The following is a 24490-nucleotide window of genomic DNA, read 5'->3' as shown; positions in this document are numbered from 1 at the left end:
CAAAGAACATCTTGACTGATTGAACTAAGACTTTGAGTTCTAGGTCTCTGTAGCCAAATACTTATTACCAGAGTGGCTGTCATGGGCATTTTTCTTTTAACCTTTTTTTTTAGAGTTGTTGCAATATATCACTCATAAACATAGATTAACAATAAGGGTATAGTAATAGTTGTGAACTTACAAAAGAAACATACATAACATCAAACAGGGCTCTCATAACTTATCCCACCACCAATATCTTGATTGTTATGAAACATTTTTAACTAATGATGAAAGAGCATCCTCAAAATATTACTAGTAACCGAAGTATCTTACATTTCATGTATTTTTCCTCAAACACACCCTATTGTTATTATTATATTATTTTTATATCATTTCTACATGACGATACATAAAAAGTGTATAGTAAAAGTTGTGAACTTAAAAAGCAAACATGCATAACATCATACTGTGTTCCCATATATCAGCCCACCACCACCACCTTGAATTGTTGAGACATGTGTTACAAAATATGAAAGGATATTGTCAAAATATTCCTACTAATTATCTTATATTTGGTGTATTTTCCCCAAACCCACAATATTATTTTTTAAAATAAGTTTTTGTTACAGAAGTTGTGAACTTACAAAACAATCAAGCATATGTGCAGAATTCCCATACAACACACCTCTATCAACACACCACATCATGGTGGAACATATGTTACAGATTATGAGATAATATCATTAGACTGTTACCACTAACCATGGTCCATAGCGTACATTTGGCACACTTTTTCCATCCTTCCCCATTATCAACACAATATATCTTGAGCATAGGTGCATGAATATTACAGTATTGCTGTTAACCATAGTCCATAGGTCCTTTCAGTTGTATTTTTTCCCATGCATCTCCACATTCCCACCACCCTGCAATAGTGATGGACATCTGTTCTAGCTCACAAAGGACACTCTTGTATCTGTACCATCAACCACAATTCTCATCCACCTCTGGGTTTACTGTGTTATTAAGTCCCTAGATTATTCTTTAACTTTCTTTCAATTGGCATTTACATCCCTAGACTACCCTTTCAAGCCACATTACCATTTATAAACCAGCTATTACTCACTATAATGTGTTACCATCAACTCTATACATTTCCACACTTTTACAGTAAAGTTAATTAAAACTTATTCATACATTAAGTATCAGTAGTCTATCTCATTCCTCTTATCTCCTTTAAGAATCCACCACCTACCACCAGGTCTTGAAGAAGTTTTCCTACATTTTCTTCTAGAAGCTTTATGGTTCTTGCTTTTATATGTAGGTTTTTTATCCATTTTGAGTTAATCTGTATAGGGTGTGAGATAGGTGTCTACTTTCTTTTGGCTATGGATATTCAGTTCTCTCAAGATGATTTTTTGAATGATCTGTTCTGCCCGAGCTGTGTGGGTTTGACAGGTTTGTCAAAAATCTCTTGACCATATGTGAGGGTCTGTTTTGAACCATCAATTTGGTTCCATTAATCTGTGTATCTCTCTATATGCCAATACCATGCTGTTTTTACCACTGTAGCTAGGTAATATGATTTAAAGTACAGAAGTGAGAGTCCTCCAACTTCACTTTTCCTTTTTAAGATGTTCTGGCTATTCAGGACCCCTTACCCTTCCAAATAAATTTGATAATCATGTTTTCCGTTTGTTTAAAAAATGCTGGTGGAATTTTTATTGGGATTGCATTGAATCTATATCAATTTGGGTAGAATTAACATCTTAAAAAAAAAAGATATTTAGATTACATAATTGTTACCTAAAAAAATATATGGGATTCCCATATGCCCTGCTCCCCATTCTGCCCACATTTACCCATATTAACAGCATCCTTCATTAATATGATACACTCATTGCAGGTGATGAACACATTTTGGAGCATTGCCACTCAGCATGGATTGGAGTTTATATTGTAGTTTACACTCTCTCCCACAAAAGAATTGACATCTTAGTGATATATATTTTTAAAAGATTTATTTTACTTATTTCCTCCCCTTCCCCCACATTGTGTGTTCTCTGTGTCCATTCGCTTTGTGTTCTGCGTCCGCTTGCATTCTTGTCATGCGGCACTGGGAAACTGTGTCGCTTTTTTTGTTGCGTCATCTCTCCATGTGTGCAGCACCACTTCTGGGCAAGCTCTGCTTTTTTTGCATGGGGTGGTTCTCCTTGCAGGGCGTACTCCTTGTGCATGGGGCACCCCTATGCGAGGGACACTCCTGCATGGCATGGCACTTCTTGCACGAGGCAGCACTGCATGTGGGCCAGCTCACCACACGGGTCAGGAGGCACTGGGTATCGAAACCTGGACCCTCTGTACAGTCTAAAATATAAACAATAATGTAAACGAAAATGGAACCATGTTTGATAGTTATGTTTCAAAATTTGTACATCAGCTACAGCAAATATAACATGAACATGTAAAGAGATCAGTGCTGGGGAAAGGGGAAAAGGGTTTGATGTTGGATATCTGGGAGTCCCCTATATTGTGCATGTGAATTACTGTGATCTAAAACTTTTTTGAAGACAAAATTAAAAATTAGAAGAAAAAGAAAGGATGTAGACACTGAGGAAGAAATGAAAGTGCACTGTACATACAGGGCAACACCTATTACACCTATTATAGTGATGAAAGGCGAAACATTAGAAACAAACCTTTATAATATTTTTCATTTTATTAATACACCAATTTATTTTTACTTTTAGTATTTCTAAATTACTATGTATTCTCTTTCTAAACTTTAAACCCATCACTGTATTTTAATTTCCTATTAACTGAATTTGGCAATATATTAGGATTCATTGTTGAAGAAGTTTTGGACCACAGAGAGGTTCAACTATGGCAGGGGAGGAACTCTAGTGTGGGGTGTTATTGATGGGGGGGCATATGGGGGGGGGGAGTTCTCCAGGGCATGTATATAGGGAACATAAATATGTTAGGATATATGTTGGGTATTTTTATAGTAGTTACAGTTACAAACATCAACTGAGGGAGTGCCGAGTTCCCATCCAGGGGAGCTCTGTCATTCCCTAATAGAACAACAATAATCCCCCAAGTGCAACGGCAAAGATCAACAAGGAAGCATGGTCCAATAATGAGTCCTTGATACTGATGACTATGCTTAGGAGACTGTTTGCCTGAAATATGAACTAGGTCTAGAGCTGTAGGGTGCCTAAGACTTACCTCCTGGGAGCCTCCATGTTGCTCAAATGTAGCCACTCTCTAAGCCAAACTCAGTATGTAAATTCATTACCTTCCCGCCAACATGGGACAGGGGGACAAGCCTCCCTGGCACTGAGGGATTACCACCAATCACTAACTGGAGAAGCAACTAGAAAGAGATCTCGAATAAAAGGGTCAACTCATACCAGCAGAATATCTCAGCCTACATGTTGGATCAAGTGTTAAAAACTGCTCTTTGGCCTTGAATAAAAGGGGGAAATGCCAAAGACAAGTGAGTTGATATGGCTAAGAGTCTTCCAAAAAGAGTTGGGAGGTCATCAGAGGGGTTGCACTTAGGCACACCTCAGCAGGACCCCAGAAAAAGCCAAAGTAGATACAACCCTAGGTACTGGTTCTCCTGAAGGCTGTGGGGATCCACAGGGTATGTAGTCATGGCAGATGGATTTGGAGCTCTGTGCCATGTCAGGGGGCCCTACTTTGGAGTTTGTGCTCCTGAGTGTGATGGAGCTGGACTTTTCTACACATGCCTCTTCTGTCACTTTTACTTTTTGAACCTGTGGTTGGCGCTAGGGATGGTCCATACTCAGGAGACTTGAATATCTGGACTGCCCATGTGCCAACTGGGCCCTGAGCCTCAGCAGAATTGCAACTCCTACTCTCTGGTTCATTGGTCTGACTCAGGTCAGCTAACAGGAAGGTGAATATGTCAACCACCACACCAGGAAATCAAGAGTGCCTACAACTGTAAGCAGAGGAATTGCATCTATCATCCATGTGGAATCTAACCCCCCTCTTGATCTAGAGGTGGAGAAGACATCATCATCCTAGGGTCCACAGAATGGAGGAATAAAATATGGACTAGAGTGGACTTACTGATATTCTACTACAAAACTATTGTGATGAGTAATAGAAGAAATTTTAGCATTGAGGTGGAGAAAGTGGCCACAGTAGTTGCTGAGGGCAGAGAGAGGGTAGAAGAGATGTGATGTGGGGGCGTTTTTGGGATTTTGAGTTGTCCTTAATGATATTACAGGGTCAGATGCTGGACTTTATATATCCTGCCATAACCCACTGAATGTACTGGGGTAGAGTGTGAACTACAGGGTAAACTATTATCTGTGTAGTACAGCAGTGCCCCAAAATGTGTTCACTGAGTGCGATGAGTGTGCTGCAATGATGCGTGAGGTTGTTGGTGTGGGAGGAGTGGGGTGGGAGGGTGGGGGTATACAAGAACCTTTTATATTTTTTAGTGTAACATTTTCTTTGTGTGATGTATATATCTTCAAAAAATACAATTTAAAAAAATGATGTGGGGGGGTGGGGAGTAGGATATATGGAAACCTCTTATTCTTTGTTTTTTTTTTCAATGTTTTTTTAATGTAACATTCCTTGTGATCTATTAACTTTAATTTTTAAAAAAAGCAAAGAAAAAAAAACTGTAATTAAAAAAATACTCCAAATGCAAAAGGTGCAGAATTGAAATAAATAAATGTTTAATGAAATGTTTTCAAAAAAAAGAAAGAAAAAAAATAGTCTATTTCATCTGACTTTTTTTTTTTTTTTTTTTTTTTTACTGCATGCATGGAATATCTTTTTCCAGCCTTTCACTTTCAATCTATTGCTATCCTTGGGTCTAAGGTGAGTCTCTTGCAGACAGCATACAGGTGGCTCATATTTTCTTATCCATTCTGTCAATTTGTGTCTTTTGATTGGGGAGTTTAATCCATCAACATTCAATGTTATTACCATAAAGGAAGTTCTTATTTCTCCCATTTTGACATTTGGGTTTTATCTGTCATATTTTATTTCCATCACTCTTTTGAGACTTTTAGTTACTTTTACAGACATAATATTCAGGCTGTATCTCATCCTTTAGTATTTCCTGCAAAGCTGGTCTCTTGGTTACAAAATCTGTCAGTTTCTGTTTTTCTGTGAATATTCTAAACTTGCCCTCATTTTTGAAAGACAGTCTTGCCAGATATAAGATTCTTGGCTGAAAGTTTTTCTCTTGCAGTATCTTAAATATATCATACCACTGTCCTCTTGCCTCAATGCTTTCTGATGAGAAATTGGCACTTAATCTTATTGGATATCCCTTATATGTTATGCATTGCTTTTCTCTTGTTGCTCTCAGAATTCTCTTTGTCTTTGGCATTTGATATTCTGATTAGAATATGTCTCAGAGTTGGTCTATTAAAATTTATTCGGATGGGAGTATGTTGTGCTTCTTGGACACAGTAATCTATGTCCTTCAATAGGGTTGGGAAATTTTCTACCATTATTTCTTCAAATATTCCTTCTGCCCCTTTTCCCTTCTCTTCTCTTCTGGGACACCCATGACACGTGTATTTGTACATTTCTTGCCATTGTTTAGTTTCCTGAGAACTCGTTCAATTTTTTCCCCATTCTTTCCTTAATCTGTTCTTTTGTATGTTTGCTTTCAGAGGCTATTTCTTCAAGCCCACCAATCCTTTCTTCTGCCTCCTCAAATCTGCTGTTATATGATTCCAGTGTATTTTTTATTTCATTTATTCATCTTTCATTCCCATAAGATCTGCTGTTTTTCCATGTAGGTTTTCAAATTCTTCTTTGTGCTCACCCAATGTCTTTTTTTTTTTTTTTTTTAAGATTTATGTATTTCTCCCACACTCCCCACCCATTGTCTGCTCTCTTGTGTCCATTTGCTGTGTGTTCTTCTGCATCCACTTCCATTCTCGGGGGCACCATGAATCTGTGTCTCTTTTTGTTGCATTATCTTGGTGCATCAACTCTCCTGTGTGCAGTGCCATTCCTGGGTGGGATGCGCTTTGTTCACACGGTGGCAGCTTTCCTTGTGAGGCACACTCCTTACATGTGGGGGCCCCCTACATGGGGGATGACCCCACGTGGCATGGCACTCCTTGTGTGCAGTGGCACTGCACATGGGCCAGCTCATCACATGAACAAGGAAGCCCTGGGTTCAAACACTGGACCTTGTATATGGTGGGCGGATGATCTACCAGTTGAGCCACATCCACTTCCCCCAATGTCTTCTTAATATCCTTAATCTCTTTAGCCATCTCATTGAATTTATTAAGGAGATTTGCTTAAACATCTATGATTAGTTGTCTCAACTCCTTTATGTCATCTGGAGGCTTATCTTTTTCCTTTAATTCAGCCATATCTTTCTGTTTGTTGGTATGGATTGTAATTTTTTGTTGGCATCTGGCTTACAAGATGTATTTATTCTGCATGCAGTTTCTCTATTTAGTTTAGGACTTTCTTGCCCTTTCTTCCTTGCTGGTGGTGTAGGAGGAGCTGAGGATGTAATTGGTGCTGCAAGCTGTGGAGGCTCAAGTTGCCCACATTGCCCCAGGGACTGATGAAGCCTCTCCCAACTTTCTTCTTTGCCAGGGGTAGGGACAGAACCACAGCCAGGGGTAAGAATCCACGTCTTCCAGGCCTAGACTGTAGTAGCCCAAAGAGACTAATGAGGATTCATGGCCCTTCTTTCCCTGCCTGGGTCAGGAATGGAGCTGCAGGTTAGGCAGCAATCTATGTCATGTGAGTCCAAAATGATCATAATTGCCCTGGAAGACTTCTGACTGTTCAGTCTGTGCCAGCCAAATGTACCTGCAGCTACCCAGAGAGGCTAGTGCAGGTCCCACCATTTTCTTCCCTGCTAGAGATAGAGTTAAATAGCTCTGGGAGATTGCTAACTCCCTTGTAGCATGAGCTAAATCTAGGAGCTCCTTACTTTGCCACCCTCTTGCTGGTTGTCTCTCTCATGGCATTTAAAACTAACCATACCAAACTGAACTTACCTTCCCCCTTGAAACAACTCTTTCTCCTTTTCTGTTTCAGTGTTAGATATCCACACCCATCCAGTTATCTGAGCTAGAAATTTGGCCATTGTCCTCAATTCCACCTTTTCTCTTACCTTTCATAAGCAGTCAATCACAAAGTCCTATTATTTTAAATCCTAAATAGCTCTCAATATAATCCACCCCTCTCCAGTCCTATGGCTACTCTCCAAGTTCAGGCTACTATCATTTTTTGCCTGAATCAGTGTAACAGCATCTTCACTAGTCTTTGAACAGTTATACTTGCACCCTATTGTCAATTTCCCACATTGCAGCCAGAGGGAATTCTCTAAAATGTTCATCTGATCATGTCAGTTTTTCTGTTTAAAAGCTCTCAATTGCTCTCCATTTTCCTCTGGATAAGTCTAACCTTTAAAATGTATTTTTCATAATTTTAAAAATCCATCTCAATTTTATTATTTATGTCTCTAGTTTAGAGGTTCCTGAATTTTTATATTTTCTTGCACATCTCAGTCCTGCATATGCTGTTCCATCTGCCTAAAAAACTTTCCCTGCCCCACATCCTCTTTTCTTTACCTTCTCTTATTTTTGTTTTTAATCCATTTACTTCTTCCATCAGAAAGTTCTCCTTAATGCCCCAAAAGGTTAGTCATCTTCTGTTGTTTTCCTGTGGCATCCTGTACTTGCTCATATTGTAGCATTTAGCACAATGTATTATAATTGCCTATCAAATTCTATTTTCTTCCCTAGACTGTAAACTTGAGTGCTGGAACTGCATCTTGTTCTTCATTGTATTTCTGGTTTTAGCATTGCTGTCAGACTCATTTTAAGAGTTTGGTAAGTATTTGTTGAAAGAATGTCTGTTAAACACATATGCCATTATATAAAGGACCTTCTTTTGTATAATTTTAATGTAATTCAAGGGAAGGATTTCAAACTAATAGTTTATTTTTATATTGAAGTTAAATGTTTGATGCCTTCATAGCACTTGTCACAATCTTCAATTACTTGTTTCTTAAGGGCAGGGGCTGTACTTTTCTTGTTCACAGTTGTATTCTCAACACAGGGAACATAGGAGATGCTTGATTTCTCTTTCTTTATTAGATTATTTCTATTAGCAAACAAAATTCTCCATCTCCCATATTGGGGGAACAAAAGAGAGAACCAATTTTCCCATGTCTTCTCTATTTCCATTTCTCTGCTCCCCATTTCAGCAAAATTGAGTTGTCTACACTTACTTTACCACTTCCTTTCATTTTTGAACACTTCCTTCAGGCTTTTGATCACATTCTTGCACTGGAACTGCTCTTGTTAAAGTCATTAAAGATATACTGTTGACGAATCTAGTGGACTTACAGCACTGTTGACCCCTGGCTTCTTCTTTGGACACTTCTTGCTTTTATCTTACTGCTGCTCCTCCTCATTCATCTTTGGTGGATCCTTTTCTTCCAGACCTGTGAATGTTGTCCTCCCTGGGACTTAGTCCTTTTCTATATATAGTCTTTTTAGGTAATCTCACCCATTCCATTCTATGAGCTGGGAAGCGGATATGGTTCATGCAGTTGGGTGCCTACCTCCCACATGGGAGGTCCTGGGCTCAGTTCCTGGTGCCTCCTAAAGAAGACAAGCAAGACTGCAAGCTGATGTGACAGGCTGGCGCAGCAAGCTGATGCAACAAGATGACGCAACGAGATGATACAATGAAGAGACACGAGGAAACACAATGAGACACAACAAGTGGGTAGCAGACATGGCTCTCCTATTGGGTGCCCCTCTCCCATATGAGAGGTTCTGGGTTTGGTTCCCAGTGCCTCCAAAAAGAAGACAAGCACACAACAAATGGACACAGAGAGCAGACAGCAAGCACAAAGAACAGGGGTGGGGGATGAGAGAGAAATAAATAAATATTTTTAAAAATTCTATGAGCTGATGCCCTCTAAATTTATCTCTTCAATCCTGGCTATTTTACTCAAATTCTCCCATATGGATATTGGATTAGCAATTCACATTTAATATATTCAGACTTAAATGCTGGATTTTCCTTTCAAATCTGTGTTTTCCCTGGTCTTTCTATCAGGACATAACTTGCACTTAGTTGCTCAAGGCAAGAACTTAGGAGTCATTCTTGATTTTTCTTTCTTTCAGTCCTATTAGAAGGTCTCTCAGCTATTTCTCCAAATTAACCCCAGTCACCATAAATCTCACCTAAAATATACTGTATACTCTACTTTTTCTGCTTCATTCCCCTCTCCTGTTTTTGACTAAGTCAAACCCTTGACTCAGATTCCATTGCTAGCGTGGTGTAATGGGAGCGCAGCACCATAAGTTTAACAGCTTGCACTCTCCTCTGGATGTAGGAGATAAGGCAATTAATAGCGATAGAGGCTACTAAAAGGCCAATCAAAAGAATGAGAGGTCCAGCTACTGCACTGACAACGGTGGTTACCCAGGGAGACCAGGTGAATAATTTTTCATACCAATTTGCTTCCCTAATTCGGGCTTCTTCTCGCTCCTTTAACCTATTCCTCACCAAGGACAGGCTCTCTCTCTCTCGAATAACACCAGAATGGTTAGCGTAGAAACAGCATGTCTCCCCTAAGGCTACACAGAGTCCTCCTTGCTTTAAAAATAAGAGGTCTAAGCCTTGTCTGTTCTGAAGTACTACTTCAGCTAGTGATGCTACGGAGGTTTCAAGATAAGTAACAGATTTTTCTAGGGTTTGGAGATCTACGTTTATTTGTTTACTAAGGGTTTTACAGTTTTCTTCCCCAGTGACTAGAGTGGCGGCACCTAGCACAGCAGATCCTCCAATTCCAAGACTCACTAAAATAGGGACGAGGATGGGTACTGCTCTTTTATACTTGTCAAGGGACCTGAGATGCTCGTGTCTGCCTTCTCCGGAGTAATAATATCCTTGGGGAATGATATGTACTAAGATACAGATAGCCAGGCTAGAAAGGCAGGGGGTGATTCCTCTGGTGCAAGCAAACCAGGTGCTATTTGGGGCTACCCAGTACTGGGTTTCTGAGGGATCATTTGCATAAACAATTGACGAACAGAGGGGTTCTAAAAAGGATTAATTCTAGCGTGCTGTGACACAAAACAGGTGCTGGATCCCTGTACATTCCCCAGAGTTAACATGGGTTCACGTCCCCATATGCACCTCATTTTACTCTCTTCCTCCGTGGCCAGGTAGATATATAGGGGGTCACTTGGATCAGACATTGTGCCATTTGTCCCAACTCACATGTGATAGGGAGGTTGGGGGTTTAGGCATAGCCAGCAGTCACTTGTGGCATTTGGCTGACTACCATTCAGGAAGGCAAATACAGAGTCTAACATACAGAGTAAAGAAGATTTGACAGGTTTAGGGTTTTTCTTTTCTAATCTCAAGGTCTCCCGGCTTAAGTTTACAAAGACCTCGTGATTAAGGCCAATGGGGCTGAGTGGGGGTGGCTCCAGGACGGGCCTCTGTATGGTGAACTCTGTTCCAGGGTCTAGTCCTGTGACATATAACCTGAGGCCCCAGGTTCTCCCTCCTACCCAGTGATTATTAAACCCATCCAAAATGCAAATGTGGATCGGGTTATACTCCCTATTCTGTCTCCCTTATTTTTGCCTCTGCTCAGGGTAATGGTTTGCTCCCTAGTGGCCCATGGGGCAAGGGTTTCACAACCCCATGCAGCACAGTGATATTCACCTGCGGCGTTACATTCAGGGGGCCCAGCTGCTGGGCATGCATAAATTTGGTCTCGGGATAGCCCTTTCTCCAAGGAACTGCTTCCACATCCCCTAGTTGGCACTCCTACTTTACTGCCCCCCCCCCCCCATGGGACCAATCTGGGTAGTTCCATTTTTTACCAAACAGGGCACACAAGTCAAAAGTTAGGACGGGATCTTTGCTGGACGAATTGGTGCTATTTAAGACTGTCCCATCCTTGGTATGGATAACGTTCCAGGTGTAGGTCGTTACCAGAAATGAACAGGCAGTTAGGGCTATGGAAAATGCCAGGAAGGAGATGAAGTAAAATATATTTTTTCCCAACCTGGGTCTTATCTGTGCATCTGATCTTGAGTCTTAGTGGTTCCTCAGTTTTTATGACAGTCCATTCTTCCTTGGCGGCTTCCGTTGGGCTGATCTGAGCCGGCTTAAGGTGGGACACGTGTATCCAGTGTTTCTTCCCAGTGACCTTTACGGCAGTGGGAGTGGTTAAGGTTATCACATACAGGCCAGTCCACCGGAGCTCAAGCGTTCCTGCCTGGAATCTCCACATCCACACCAGGTCTCCAGGTTGCCCCTGAAAGGAAGATTGGTTAGTACTGGCTGGTGTGTTCCGAGTTGTTTGGATTATATGATTTATTTCCTTCTGGATTTTGTCAAGGGCTCTTAAAGATGAGAACAAATATTGGTTATCAAATTCAGTGGCCGCTTCTAATCCCACCTTGGGCAATAAAAGTGGAGGCTGTCCAAATAGAATCTCATAAGGTGTTATGCCTTGTATATAGGGGGTACACCTAGCTTTTAGGAGGGCAAAAGGAAGGAGACTCATCCAGTTTTCGCCAGACTCCAGAACCAACTTGGTTAGAGCGTCTTTCAAGGAGCAATTCATCCTCTCTACCTGTCCTGAACTTTGGGGTCAAAATGCACAGTGCAGTTTCCAATTTATATTCAAGGTTTTTGCCAATTGGTGAGTCACTTTAGCTATAAGTGCTGGTCCCTTATCAGAGCCTATCCTAAGGGGTAGTCCAAATCTGGGTATGATTTCTGTTGTGAGCTTTTTTACTACTATTATTGCAGTTTCACCTTTTGTAGGGAAAGCCTCTACCCAACCCGAAAACGTGTCTATTAATATCAGCAAATAGCGATACCCATACCTCCCTGGTTTAATCTTAGTAAAGTCTATTTCCCATTGTTCCCCTGGTTCTAGTCCTTGGAGCATTGTCCCCTCCTGAATCTTTTCTCCTCCCCTCTGGTTTACTTTAGCACAAGTTACGCACCTTGCTGTGACATCGCAACAGATTGTATGTAGATTGTGGAAATAAAAGTCTCTATCCACCAGTTCCACTAGTTTGATGCTCCCCATGTGGGTAGCTTCATGCAGCCTTTTAACTATTTTTCTCCCCACGGCCTCAGGTAAATAAATTTGGCCATCTGATAGACATAGCCATCCATCCTCAGTGTGTAAAATGTTCAGGCTCTCTCCTCGACCCATGTCCTCTGGTGTATAGTGGAGCGCCACAAGGCTCCGTTCTAGTATGGATGGCAGGGTCCGTATGGGTGCTACTGCTGATTGAGCCTCTCTCCGAGCTGTTTCATCTGCCAGCCGGTTGCCACATGCTTGGAGGGAATCTCCTTTTTAATGGCCTTTACAATGTATAATTGCTACTTGCTTGGGAAGCCAGATTGCTTCCAGTAAGGCTAAGATCTCTGCAGTATTTTTTTTTTTTTAGCTATTTTTTTTTATTGATTTTGTAAAAATATTACATTAAAAAAAAAATGAGGTCCCATTCAACCCCACCACCCCCACCTCACCACTCCCCTGCCCCCCCAGCAACATTCACTCCCATCATCATGACACATCCATAGCATTTGGTAAGTACATCTCTGGGCATCTCTGCACCTCATGGTCAATGGTCCACATCACGGCCCATATTCTCTCCCATTCCATCCAGTGGGCCCTGGGAGGATTTACAATGTTCAGTGATTGCCCCTGAAGCACCATCCAGGGCAACTCCAAGTCCCAAAGGCACCTCCACATCTCATCTCTTCCTTCTGCAGTATTTTTAACATCCCGGCCTCCTGAAGTTAATAGTCCCTGCTCCTGGTACAGGGCCCCATGGAAGTGGGCTGTGGCAAAACCATATCAGCTGTCAATATAAATGTTGACCACTCGATTCTTGGCCCACCAGCGCGCCTGGGTGAGGGCTATGAGTTCAGTCCATTGAGCAGATGTGTCATGGCTCAGGGGCTGGGCCCAGATAATGTTCGGGGGCTCAACCACTGCTACACCTGCATACCTGTTTCCCTCCTGAATGAAACTGCTGCCATCGATGTAGAGGGTATGTTCTGCTTCAGGAATGGGGTATCAGTAAGGTCAGGTCACAACCCAACCCCCCCATCAAAGTCTCTAGGAGATGTAGACAGTCATGAATCAGCGGGGGTCCATCTGCATCGGGAAGCAGAGTGGCAGGATTTAATGCTTCTGTTTTAGAAAAAGTTACTGATGGAGGTTCAAAAGTAATACTTGATATTGCGTTATTTGAGCATTGGATAACCAAAGATCTGGAGGGCTGCAGAGAAGAGTCTCTACTGAATGCAGGGCTGTGACTACTATATTTTGTCCAAACGTTAGCCTGGAAGCTTCTTTTACTAGCAGAATTGTGGCTGCCACAGCCCGCAAACAATTGGGCCAGCCAGCTGCCACATAGTCCAGTTTCTTAGAGAGGTATGCTACAGGCCTCCTCCAGGGGCCAATAGTCTGGGTTGAAACTCCCCTATGTTCATCCACAAATAGATGAAAAGGTTTTGTCATGTCTGGCAACCCAAGGGCTGGGGCACTCACCAGGGCTGTCTTCAGGCGCTCAAAGGCTTCTTGCTGTTCGCTGGTCCAGGACAAATGGGTGTTCTTCCCCACTGTGGCAGTGGAGAGAGGTTTTGCTATTTCAGCAAATCCAGGAATCCAGAGCCAGCAATAACCCACAGCCCCGAGGAACTCCCCGACCTGCTGGATGATTTTTGGTTTGGGGATGTCCAGAACGGCCTTGACTCTGGTCAATGAAAGCCGCTGCTCCCCTCTTTCTATAAGGTAACCCAGATATGTTACCAAGGGAGAGCAAAGCTGGGCTTTCTTTGCAGAGACGGGGTATCCCATCTCCACCAAGGCACCCAATAAGTCCAGAGTAGCCTCCAGATAAGTGTCGAGGCTGTCAGCTGCTAGAAGAAGATCATCAACATATTGAAGAAAGGTTATGGCCAGGTGTTGCTCCCTAAATAGGGACAGATCCCACCCCAAGGCTTCCTCAAAGAGAGTAGGGGAATTCTTGAAGCCCTGGGGGAGTCTGGTCCAGGTTAATTGCCCCATTCCATCAGGACGGGGATCTTCGAAAGTGAAAATGGGTTGGCTGATCAGCGACAGTGGAATAGAGAAAAAAGCATCCTTGAGGTCCAAGACAGAGTAAACAGTGCAGTTAGGGGGGAGTTGACTTAAGAGCGTATATGGATTTGGAACGGTAGGATGGATAGTCTCCACTCTTGTTAACCTCCCTCAAATCTTTCACAGGGCGATAGTCCTGGCTTCCTGGTTTTAAAACGGAGCAATGGGGTATTCCATGGGGACTGGCAAGGGATTAAAATACCAGCCTCGAGAAAGCGATTGCTGTGCTGGCTGATTCCCCATCTCACCTTCTGATAGTATACTGGCATATTCTTACAGGGAGAGAGGTGCTAGCAGTTGGACTACTACTGGAGTCTGGTGTTGTGCCAGGCCTGGAGAATTTGTTTCCACCCAGACTCCAGGAACTAAATGTTGAAATTCTTGTAATAATACCTCATCCTGGGAAGGCAACTTGGTAGGAGTGAGGGCATATTCTTTGGTGAGGGGACAGGTAACTAAGAGAGTCTGAGGCTGGGAGCCAAAGGTTAGTTTGGTTGCACCACTACGGAAGGCAATAGTGGCCTTTAGTTTTCGCAATAAGTCTCTCCCAAGCAGGGGATATGGGCAGTTAGGCATAATGAGGAAGGAATGGGTGACTGCCCCAGCTCCGAGGTCTACAGTCTGGGCCATGGTCTGTGAGTAAGAATCTAACTTTCCCATAGCCCTCTGGATGAGTATTTGCTCATTCTGGAAGGGGCCTGGGTCTGTCTTCAGTGCAGAATAGGTAGCCCCGGTATCCATTAAAAAGGTCACTGGGGTGCCCCTGACTTTTAATTTCACTATGGGCTCCTGGGGGCCGTTTCAGCCCTGGCCCCATCAGTTTAATAATTCTGAAGCAGTTTTCAGTTTAACTTTTCGACGGGGGCACTCATTTTTCCAATGTCCAATTTCCTTACAGTAGGCGCATTGATCTTTCTGTAGCCTCAGTCTGCCTGTCTCTGGCCTTCCTTGCCCTCCTGGAGGCCTATGCAGGGATCCGGAGACTTAGCACTGGCCTCAACTAATGAACTAAGGAGAACCTTTGCTACCTTTTTTGTCTTTTGGGTTTCAGAATCCTCCCTATTATGCCTTCTAGGCAATTTCCATCAACTCGGACAAAGGCTTCCCTTCAAATCCCTCTAACTTCTGTGATTTCCTATGAATGTCAGAAGCCGATTGGGACACGAAAGCTATATTGATTGCTCTCCTATTTTGGGGGGATCAATGGGGGTATAACACCTGTAGGCCTCTAAGAGGCATTCTAAGAATGCGGACGGTGACTCATCTAGTCCCTGGATGGTTTTGCTTACCTTGGAAAGATTAGTTGATTTTCAGGCAGTAGCACGGAGGCCACTTAGCAGAGTCTGGTGAAACTGCTTGAGAGCCTCCTTACCTTGATCATCATTATAGTCCCAATCTGGTCTGGTGGAGGGGAAAACAGCCTCGATGCACAGTGTCATTCGTGGGTTGGCCGTCTTGTCCCAGAATGGTTTTAACAGCCTCCCTCCACACTCTCTTTCTTCTAATGTAAACGGAACCTGCAATAACTGTTGACAATCATCCCAGGTGAGATTATGAGTAAAGAAAATAGTTTCTAGGAGAAAGATTAATCCCTGAGGCTCTTCTGAAAAAGGGACATTTTGATGCTTCCAATTGTACAGTCTGTGGAGGAAAATGGGGCATACACTATAAAAGGCTGACCGTCAGGCCCTGGACCTAGACCAGCCTGTCGCAGAGGCAGGAGGAGCATGGGAGGGGTTTGATCATTTGCGCTGGTGCTCGTGGAATCTGCCGCGGCCTGGTAAGGGCTACACTGCCACATATGGGGGGTGCTGACCACAGGAGGGACAGCCTGCGAGTTTGTAAGCTTCAGGATCGGAGGGTAAAGGGAAGGAATGGAAGGGGAGCTGAGGGATTAGAGGCCAGGTAGGGAGGGGGAATCTAGAGTGGGGTCTTCAGGTTGTTCCTGCAAAACTGGAGGCTTGGAGTCCTTTTTTGGACTTTCAGAGGAAGAATTGCATCCAGTCACCTACTTGCAGCTGCTAGACCTGAAAGACAAAATTTTAGTTTCTTAGGGGTCTGAGTCAGGAGATCTATTCAGGCATCAATGTAGGGCATCTGGTCGGTGGTTGACCATAGATAACACGCTGGACAGCGTAAGCAGTTTGGAGGTCCGTAGTTCCTACCCTGGGCCATCCAACACTAAAAGTGGACCACTCCAGCTCACAGAGAGTCTGGAGTTTCCTGGGGTTAACTTTCACACCGTATCCCGCAGCAGACTTCTTGACTTCCTGAAAATTTTGAAGAAAACAATCGAGGAGAGTGGACACACAGGAGGCGGACTAACCCATGACAAAGACAAACAGTGCAAAGCAGAGGCAAAACAGTAAAAACACAGACAGAAGAACACAGACCAAAACCAAACCAATTGTACAATAACCAGAATGAACCCGAGGGTTCCCTGAGGGCCCCAGGTGATGTCTCGCCTGGAGGCCTGGCTGTGAATCTGTAGCCCCCTCCGGCAATTCAACAGCCTTCTCTGGATTCAGACTTACCTGAACAGAACAGGCGGTTCCTAAGGCCAAATCAGCAATCTCCCCAGAGTGTTGAACCCAGCCAGGGTATCCTGGGGCTGAGGCACGTCTCTCAGAGGCCTTCCCCTAGGAGTCCTGGCAAGGTTGGCTCTGTCAGATCTCGCTGGGGCTTCCAATTGAAGTGGGGTCACTTCATAAGTCAGACACTTAGACACCCAGGGGGTATAAATTTAGAGAACCTTATTTACAGCCGGGCACCCTCTACCATAAGTAGGTGAAGGGGCCCTGAACTCAGGGGAATTTGGGTTTTATAGGGGTCTATACAGAGGGGAGGGGTAGTTTTCACACACTTAGAAGGAATTTATTGGTTAATTTTTGCTTTCTAATGCTGAACAAGCAAGCAAGTCAAGCAAGTTACAGAAGTGAAACATTAGCAGTTAGCTGAGCTTTAGGGGGTTAGGGTGTTTACCCCAAGGGTGGGGGGTGAGTCCGGATGTATGTCCGGCTTTCAGACTGCAGGAATAGGCCCAGTTTTCTGTATACTCTACTTATTCTGCTTCACTGTGTGTAGACACCCTCTTGTTCAGCACCGCATCTCCAGTGCCTTGAACAAAGTCTGGTACCAGGGAGGAAGTCAAGAAATATATGTTGAATAAATGAATGGTTATGTTTCCAGGTGCCATAAATTACTGCCATTCTCATGCTACATAACAATAAATGTTATATAGTAACAATAGATACAACAATAAAAACTAACAATAACAGTTAAAGGGTTTTTAAAATTGAGGTAATCTGAGTCCATCAAGGTGTTAATAAGGCAGTTCTACTTCAGCATTTTGATCCTGAATGTCTTGTTCTGAGATACTATCAATGGAATTTTAATTGTTTTTGGGTAATAGTACAAATGAAGCTTATTCGCATGGTGGTTAAGGGAACAAGATTCCAGTTTTATTGCTACCTCCTCCTGTAATTGGTAACCTGCAAAAGGCTATGGGGAGGAGTGCCCTGTCTTTTATGTTATCAGGAAGGTAATCCTGGAAGCAAGTGACAGGGACCAATAGGGAGTTAGGGTTTTGAGGAGGCTGACTTTTCTACTCCTGAATAAAAGCGAAGGCTTCATGTCTGATCTTTCTAATCCAAGAATCCCACTTTCAGATGACCTAATATTAATGAGTAGATAATTTTTTCTTTCTCACAATTTCTCCTTCCTGACTCCTTCAACTTAAAGTCTACTTGTAAGGCACCTCAGCTTCTTTGTGGAAAGAGATAGGACTAAGTAAAAGAAAAAAGAAAGGTAATATAAACCTATATTTAATTTGAAAGTATTTTTAGTTTAGTCTGCATAATTATGTATATGCTCTTTTTTTTAAGATTTATTTTTTATTTATTTCTCTCTCCGACCCCCCGCCCCCCCCATTGTCTGCTTTCCATTCGCTGTGTATTCTTCTGTGTCTGCTTGTGTTCTTGTCAGCAGCACAGGGAATCTGTGTCTCTTTCGTTCCATCATCTTGCTGCATCAGCTCTCCGTGTATGCAGCGCGACTCCTGGGCAGGCTGCTCTTTTTTCACGCTGGGTGGCTCTCCATACGGGGCGCACTCCTTGCACGTGGGGCTCCCCTATGTGGGGGGCACCCCTGCGTGGCACGGCACTCCTTGCATGCATCAGAACTGCGCATGGGTCAGCTTATCACACGGGTCAGGAGTCTGTGGGTTTGAACCCTGGAACTCCCATTTGGTAGGCAGATGCTGTATCCATTGAGCCAAATCTGCTTCCCTGAATATGCTCTTTTATTACAGACTAACTTGTGTCATTTCAGTGCTCTATGCTTCTGTAATTTGAGTCTTCTACTGGAGAAATGTAATGTATGATAGCATGCAAATTTAGTTTTCTCTGTACCTGTCAAGTATAAAACTAAATGAGATTACAGAAATGAAGCTACTTCATGAATAGCAAATACTAAAATAAAGTCTTATGCAAACAGTAATATTCCTTCCCTTATTATTACTACCTATAATTATCCATGAAGTAACTTTTTCACAAGATGAAAACATACAAAGTTATTGCATTAGGAAATTTCCCTCTGAGAAGACTAGGACTACTCTGTGCCAGTCATGGCCCAGCTATGAGTGCTCAGTGTCTTTGGTCCCGTATAGACAGGATTGAGCCTCTTTCCACTTATTTAATGTGAATGTATAGTGCAAAACTAAAATAAAAACAATCTCCAAAAGATTCATGAAATGCCACATGGGATATCCAATTTTTCACTTTTTAAAATTGTTTGTAAAAATTTCATTCCATGGACAAGCATTTTGTGATAGGTATTCATAGCTTGCCTTGCCGTATTAGAAATCTTTCAGTGTTTGGCATCAGAGTCCAGAGGATTGTCTGAAGTGTATAGGTAATATAAAGCTGCTATTTTGAGCCATGTATTGCCCAGTAACTTCTGGAGCTTGGGCAATATACTATGGCACTTGGAATGAGTTTTAATCTAAGCACCTCAAATATCACCTCCTTAAGAGAGACCTTTGCCACTCCCTATTAACTTCACAAAACTAGTCACTATCTGTAATTACCTTGTTTACTTATTTACTCTCCTTCCAGAAAGAATGCTCTGTTTCCCCAGTACCTAGGAACAGGAGCACTCAGGTTGGTGAAATGAACACTGATTTCTTAATATATGAATAGTACTTTTAAAAATCTTGCAACATTGAAATTCAACATGCTGACCACTGACAAATTCTCAAAGATATATAAATTCTGCCTGCTACTTTTTTTTTGGTATATAAGTTAGGACCACTTATGTGTAACGTAAACTCTAGCTGCAAATTAGTGGGAATTGGTAGATACCAAAAAAAATTAAATTTGACCTATATGCCTATTCAATAAAATACTCAAAGTACTTTTAGCCAGCCTTCAAACCACATAGTCATTTCCTGACAACATCCACATTTCTCAGAGTTGCATCCCATGGTACAAAATTCCTCAGCCTTGAAGGTAAATGGGTGGATGGAAGAGGTGCTTAAGATTTTTAGGATTAATTTGTTCCGAACCCTTCATTTTGGTTTCCTGGGTTTAATATGACTATAAGGCCATTTGTGAATTTGTGAGCAATCTGTTTTCTATTTTTGAGACCTCCCCCCTCATTTGGCTACAGCTCCTCATATCCTCCCTTCCCCCATATCTATAGCTTAAGACAAAGGCTTTTTATTAAAATTCCAAATCATTAGCATGGAGTATTTGTACATCGATGCGTTCTCAAAGCTTCCTGCCAGTCGTTGGTTTCACTTCTGATTTTGTTGGTTACTAAGGAAACTGAGCCTAACTCCGACCCTCTGACCGCCAGCTCTTCCAAACGGTTAATTGCCAGTGTCAGGATTCCAAGTGCTCGTCGGCATCTCCGATGGCCCCGCCCGCAGTCCCTGGCCAAGGCCATGTCGACTAGGAATCCTGAGTGTTGGCAGGGGTCCCAGCAGGGTCCGCCTCAAGTCTTCGTGAGCCAGCCTCAGTGCCGTCTGGCTCTAAACCCAAACCTTTCTCACGGCTATCTACCGGGGTACTGAGCCCCGGGCTCAAAACCCAACTGCGACCCGATTACACTCGCGCATCTTCTCTGCTTGAGGGGCTGCAGGACTCAGCCTAGAGCCGGATGAGATGCGAAGTCGCAGAAGCCGTGTAAGGAGTCGGTAGGAGAGGGTCGACTGCTGGCGGTGCCCTAAGCACCTCTTTTCATCACTGGTATGGGGAACTGAGGGCTTTTGCATTCCAAAGTCCCATGCAGCCACCCAGCCGTAGTCTAATACAGCTGACAGTCTTCACTAGGGAAATTCGGGACGGTAGCGCGTTTCCCCTTACCTCTCTCAGCTACCCTCTCACTACCTCTTTCTTCCCTCCTTGCACGCCCCGCCCCGTGCGCTGCCACGTGATGTGACCCATTCGCCAGCCTATGGGCGCTAGCTCCGCCCTGCGCCCCCACCTTGCCCCCTGCTCCGTGCGCCGCCACGTGATGCGGCTCACCGCCCGCCAATGAGCGCGGAGCTTGCCTTGGGCCCCGCCCCGCGCGCCGTGGCCGTTTGAAGTGACTAATTTCTGTCATATGACTGGGGCGCCTATGGGGGTGGTGGGGCGGCTCTAGGAGCGGGGGCCTAGCAAACGCCCTGCGGAGCGACCCCTGCCTGGCCGCGGCCAGCATGGCTCCTACGCTGTTCCAGAAGCTCTTCAGCAAGAGGAGCGGGCTGGGCGCGCCCGGCCGGGATACTCGGGACCCGGACTGCGCATTCAGGTAGGGCACTGTGGGCCGGCCGTGCGGGGGGCGCGGAACCGGTAGCCTTGTGGATTCAGACTCCTGGGGCGCTGGGACCTTCACCACCTAGGCCTGAGCGGCGGAACCTGGTCAGCTACCGAGAGAGTCCAGGCAGCTGCGGCCTTGGCACTCGAAGGTTGGAATGAAGTACCTTCACCCCACAGCCCTTGCCCCTTCCCCCTCCTTCGGACTCGTTTGTTTACATCCCGCCCAGCAGCCACGCGCTGCTCTGTTCCGCTCCTCAGGACTAAGCACCGCCGCCTGAGGAATTGGGTCTATATGTCTTATTGGCAGCCTGTAGAGTTGGGCACAGGCTGGACTGGACCTTAGCCGCTGTCCTCCGGGGAGGAGAAGTTTTCCCCTCCTCCCCGCGACCAGTCGCCCTTCGGTGCTGGCGTTCAGCGTGGGTGGTTTTGTGGACGGAGTGGTACGGTTTGGACAGCCTTAGAATGTAGAGAAAGCTGGAGTAGCGAGTAGAGGAGGTGACGTTCTTTCAGGTTTCTTGGAAACTTATACTGGAGGTGTGTTTTTACCGGGCCAAGCGACCTTACTGTTATCGAAGGAGAAATGTGAAACCTCAGAGTATAGGATTACTCTGCCTGGACTGAAGCAGGGCTGAATCAAGTGAAGTATGGCCATAGGAACTGACCGTAGTCTCTTCTCCTTTAGAACTCTTACTAAAAGGGAGTTGTTGTTTTTTTAATTGAAAACGATAGCAGAGTATTTTTTGGTACTAAAGGCTTTAATCAATTTAAAATGGTCTATATTCATTATTATAAGATTATGGAAAACAATTCTAATTCCCTAATAATGCCCTATGCTCTTTTTTATGCTTCTGTCTATGCTTCTCTTCCCCTCCTTTTTTAATCTATGGTAACCACTAAGTTTCAGTTTTTTGAGAATAAATTCATAGTTACTTGCCGTAAAAAAAAAAAAAAAAAAAAAAAATAAAGGCTTTAATCATTTTTGGTTGCAGTATCTGTTGATGGTAGAATAAATTTTTAGAATTGTAAGACTTAAACCTGGATTCAGGGTAAAATTTAGTCACGAAATTGAATTAGAACAAGAGATTGTATGTTTTCTAAACAGCCTTCCTATTTGTTGCCATTTGGAAACTTGTAAATATAACTAGGCTAAATGTCATCACAAAACTTGATAGTATAGCATAGAGCCTGGTTGTATATAGTCGGAAAAAAAATGACAATTTGTCAAATTTTGCAATATTTAAAAGTGAAATGACTATATCACGCTGGTTTAACTTTAAAAAAAATTTTTAACTTAAAAAATTTTTATTTTAAAAGAAGCTTTAGATTACATGAATGCTATGTAAAAAATATAAGGGATTCCCATATACTCCCACCTCTTCACCTTCCCACACTTACCCCATTAAGAACATCTTTCATCAGTGTGGTAATTTTTATACAATTTATGAACACATCTTGAAGCATTGCTACCAAACAAGGTCTATAGTTTACATTATAGATAACATTTTGCACAGCACAATTTTTTTATGTTTTGACAAAAGGTATATTGGCCTGTATTGGTCATTGCAATGTCATGCAGGACAATTCCAGTGTCCCTGAAATATCCTCATTTTACACCTATTTTTCCCTCTCCCTCCCTTCAGAACTTCTGGTTGCCACTGCCTTTATAAAATTGATAAAAGTTCTTCCATTACTAGAATAATAATTCTACTTTAGTCCATAGTTGGATTTCCCCCCTTATGTTTGTTCATTCCTCAGTCTTGAGGATTTGGGATGGTGATGCCTACTCTATTTCTAATTGAGAGGGGACTTGATTCCATGGGGCAGATGGATGGAACTGTCTTGCTTGCAGTTGTTGATACTCTGTTTTTTTTGGATTGGGTATTGCCCATCATCATCCTTTTGTTAGCTGTGCTGGGTGAGTACAGGTGTTGGAAGTCTGCTGAGATTCAGGGCTCAACCAGCAAAGGAACAGAGCAAAGATTTAAGTCTGTGGGACGTATTTAAGGAGCACAGTGCTAATTATAGGTTCAAACAAAAGGGGTAAAAGAGCCTTGTGTAATTATAAATGAAAATATAAATGAGTCTAACTCTGTTAGAATGGGAAGCATATATTCCACAGTAAGGCCCACTGACAGGGTGCTGAATTCCTGACATTGTGTGCCCTGCCTAAAGTGTCTAGACCAAGGGTTCTTATTCAGGGGTCCATGGAACCCCCAAGGGTTTGTGGAAAGATTTCAGGAGGTCCACGACCTGAATTTAAAAATCAACTTAATCTTTATTTTCTCTCACCTCTAACTGAAATCTAGCATTTCCTTCACTTATGAATATATACAATAAATAGACTACAGAAGTATTCACTTCACCTTACCAGCAAAGGGGTCTGTAGAACAAAAAAGGTTAAGAACCCCTGGTTTAGATGTCTCTAGAGCCCTCAGGAGCCCTGTTGTTTGAGGCATTGTTCACTGTGTCAGTCAGTGAGATCATACTGAGTGGTGTATAAGTGTAACCTCTGGAATGACCTCCTGAACTACTTTAAAATCTCTTAGCCATAAAAACTCGTTTGTATTTAATATTTCCACCTTTTGGTCAAGGTCTTTTTCCAAATGAATTGCTAGTTGGTGCTTGGTAATAATCCCTTGGTGCCAAGGAAGCTTATCCCTGAAAGTCATGTCCCATGCTGGGGGGAAGGTAGTGCGTTTATAGGGTGAGTTTGACTTAGAGACCATATCTGAGCAACAAGTAGGCTCTAAGGTGGTAACTCTTAGGCAAAATATAATTCTAGGTTAAGTTTAGATTTCACAAGAACAAGGTTTATAAATACAACTATCAATATCAAGGGATTGACATAACAGTCTGTCCTCCTTTGCTAGGCATTGCCCATGTACTTGGGGGATTCTTGCTACTCTATTAGAGAATGTAGCAGGACTTCCCAGAATGGGAATTCAATATTCTTTTGGTTATGGTGTGGGTCTGCACCCATTGAGACAATGCCCTATGACCACTTGAACATATTCATATGCCAAAGGTGCTTGCCCTAGGTGCACTGCTCCCAACACATCTCCCCATCACCCACACTCTGCACCAGTGATCCTCCCTCCCACAGTTGTGACCCTTCTGCAATCAAAACCCTTCCGAAAACAAAGCCAAAAAAAAGTAAAAATAAAATAATAGTAATAAATAATAAAAATATAAAAATAAAAAATTAAATTAAAAAATTTTTTTCATTGTGTATTTGATCACCATAAGGTCTGTTTTCTTTTATGTACAGTGACAGTTTCTTCCGTTTGTTCCCCATGTCTTATTTTTTTTTGCTTTATCTTCAAAGAAGTTTTGACTACAGAAAAGTCACATAGAAAATATAGGGGGTTCCCATATACCCAACCCCCTTCCCTTTCACTCTCCCCTGTTAATAACATTTTAAATGTGTATGGTACATATGTTACAATTAATGTACCAATATTGAAGCGTTGTTACTAACCATGGTCACAGGTTTACATTATGGTTTATGTTTTGTACTGTGTAC

The 24490-nt window shown here is 42.9% G+C and overlaps 1 protein-coding gene across 4 annotated transcripts in view; it reads left to right on the top strand.

Moving 5' to 3' along the window:
* Positions 1-20643: 20643 nt before the first annotated feature.
* Positions 20644-24490, top strand: part of FNIP1 (folliculin interacting protein 1) — a 170280-nt gene continuing 166433 nt past the window's right edge. Inside the window, exon 1 of one of the 4 annotated variants that reach the window (XM_004462178.3) lies at positions 20644-20959. In XM_004462178.3, the coding sequence (XP_004462235.1) occupies positions 20868-20959 (92 nt within the window). In that variant the 5' untranslated portion in view covers positions 20644-20867. The remainder of the gene's footprint in view (positions 20960-24490) is intronic. The other 3 variants (XM_004462179.3, XM_058278115.2, XM_071209834.1) reach the window with 3 other exon arrangements.

Source organism: Dasypus novemcinctus, chromosome 2, assembly GCF_030445035.2.
Source record: "Dasypus novemcinctus isolate mDasNov1 chromosome 2, mDasNov1.1.hap2, whole genome shotgun sequence".
In the NCBI taxonomy this organism is placed as follows: Eukaryota; Metazoa; Chordata; class Mammalia; order Cingulata; family Dasypodidae; genus Dasypus; species Dasypus novemcinctus.
This window is presented reverse-complemented; position numbering and strand designations above follow the sequence as displayed.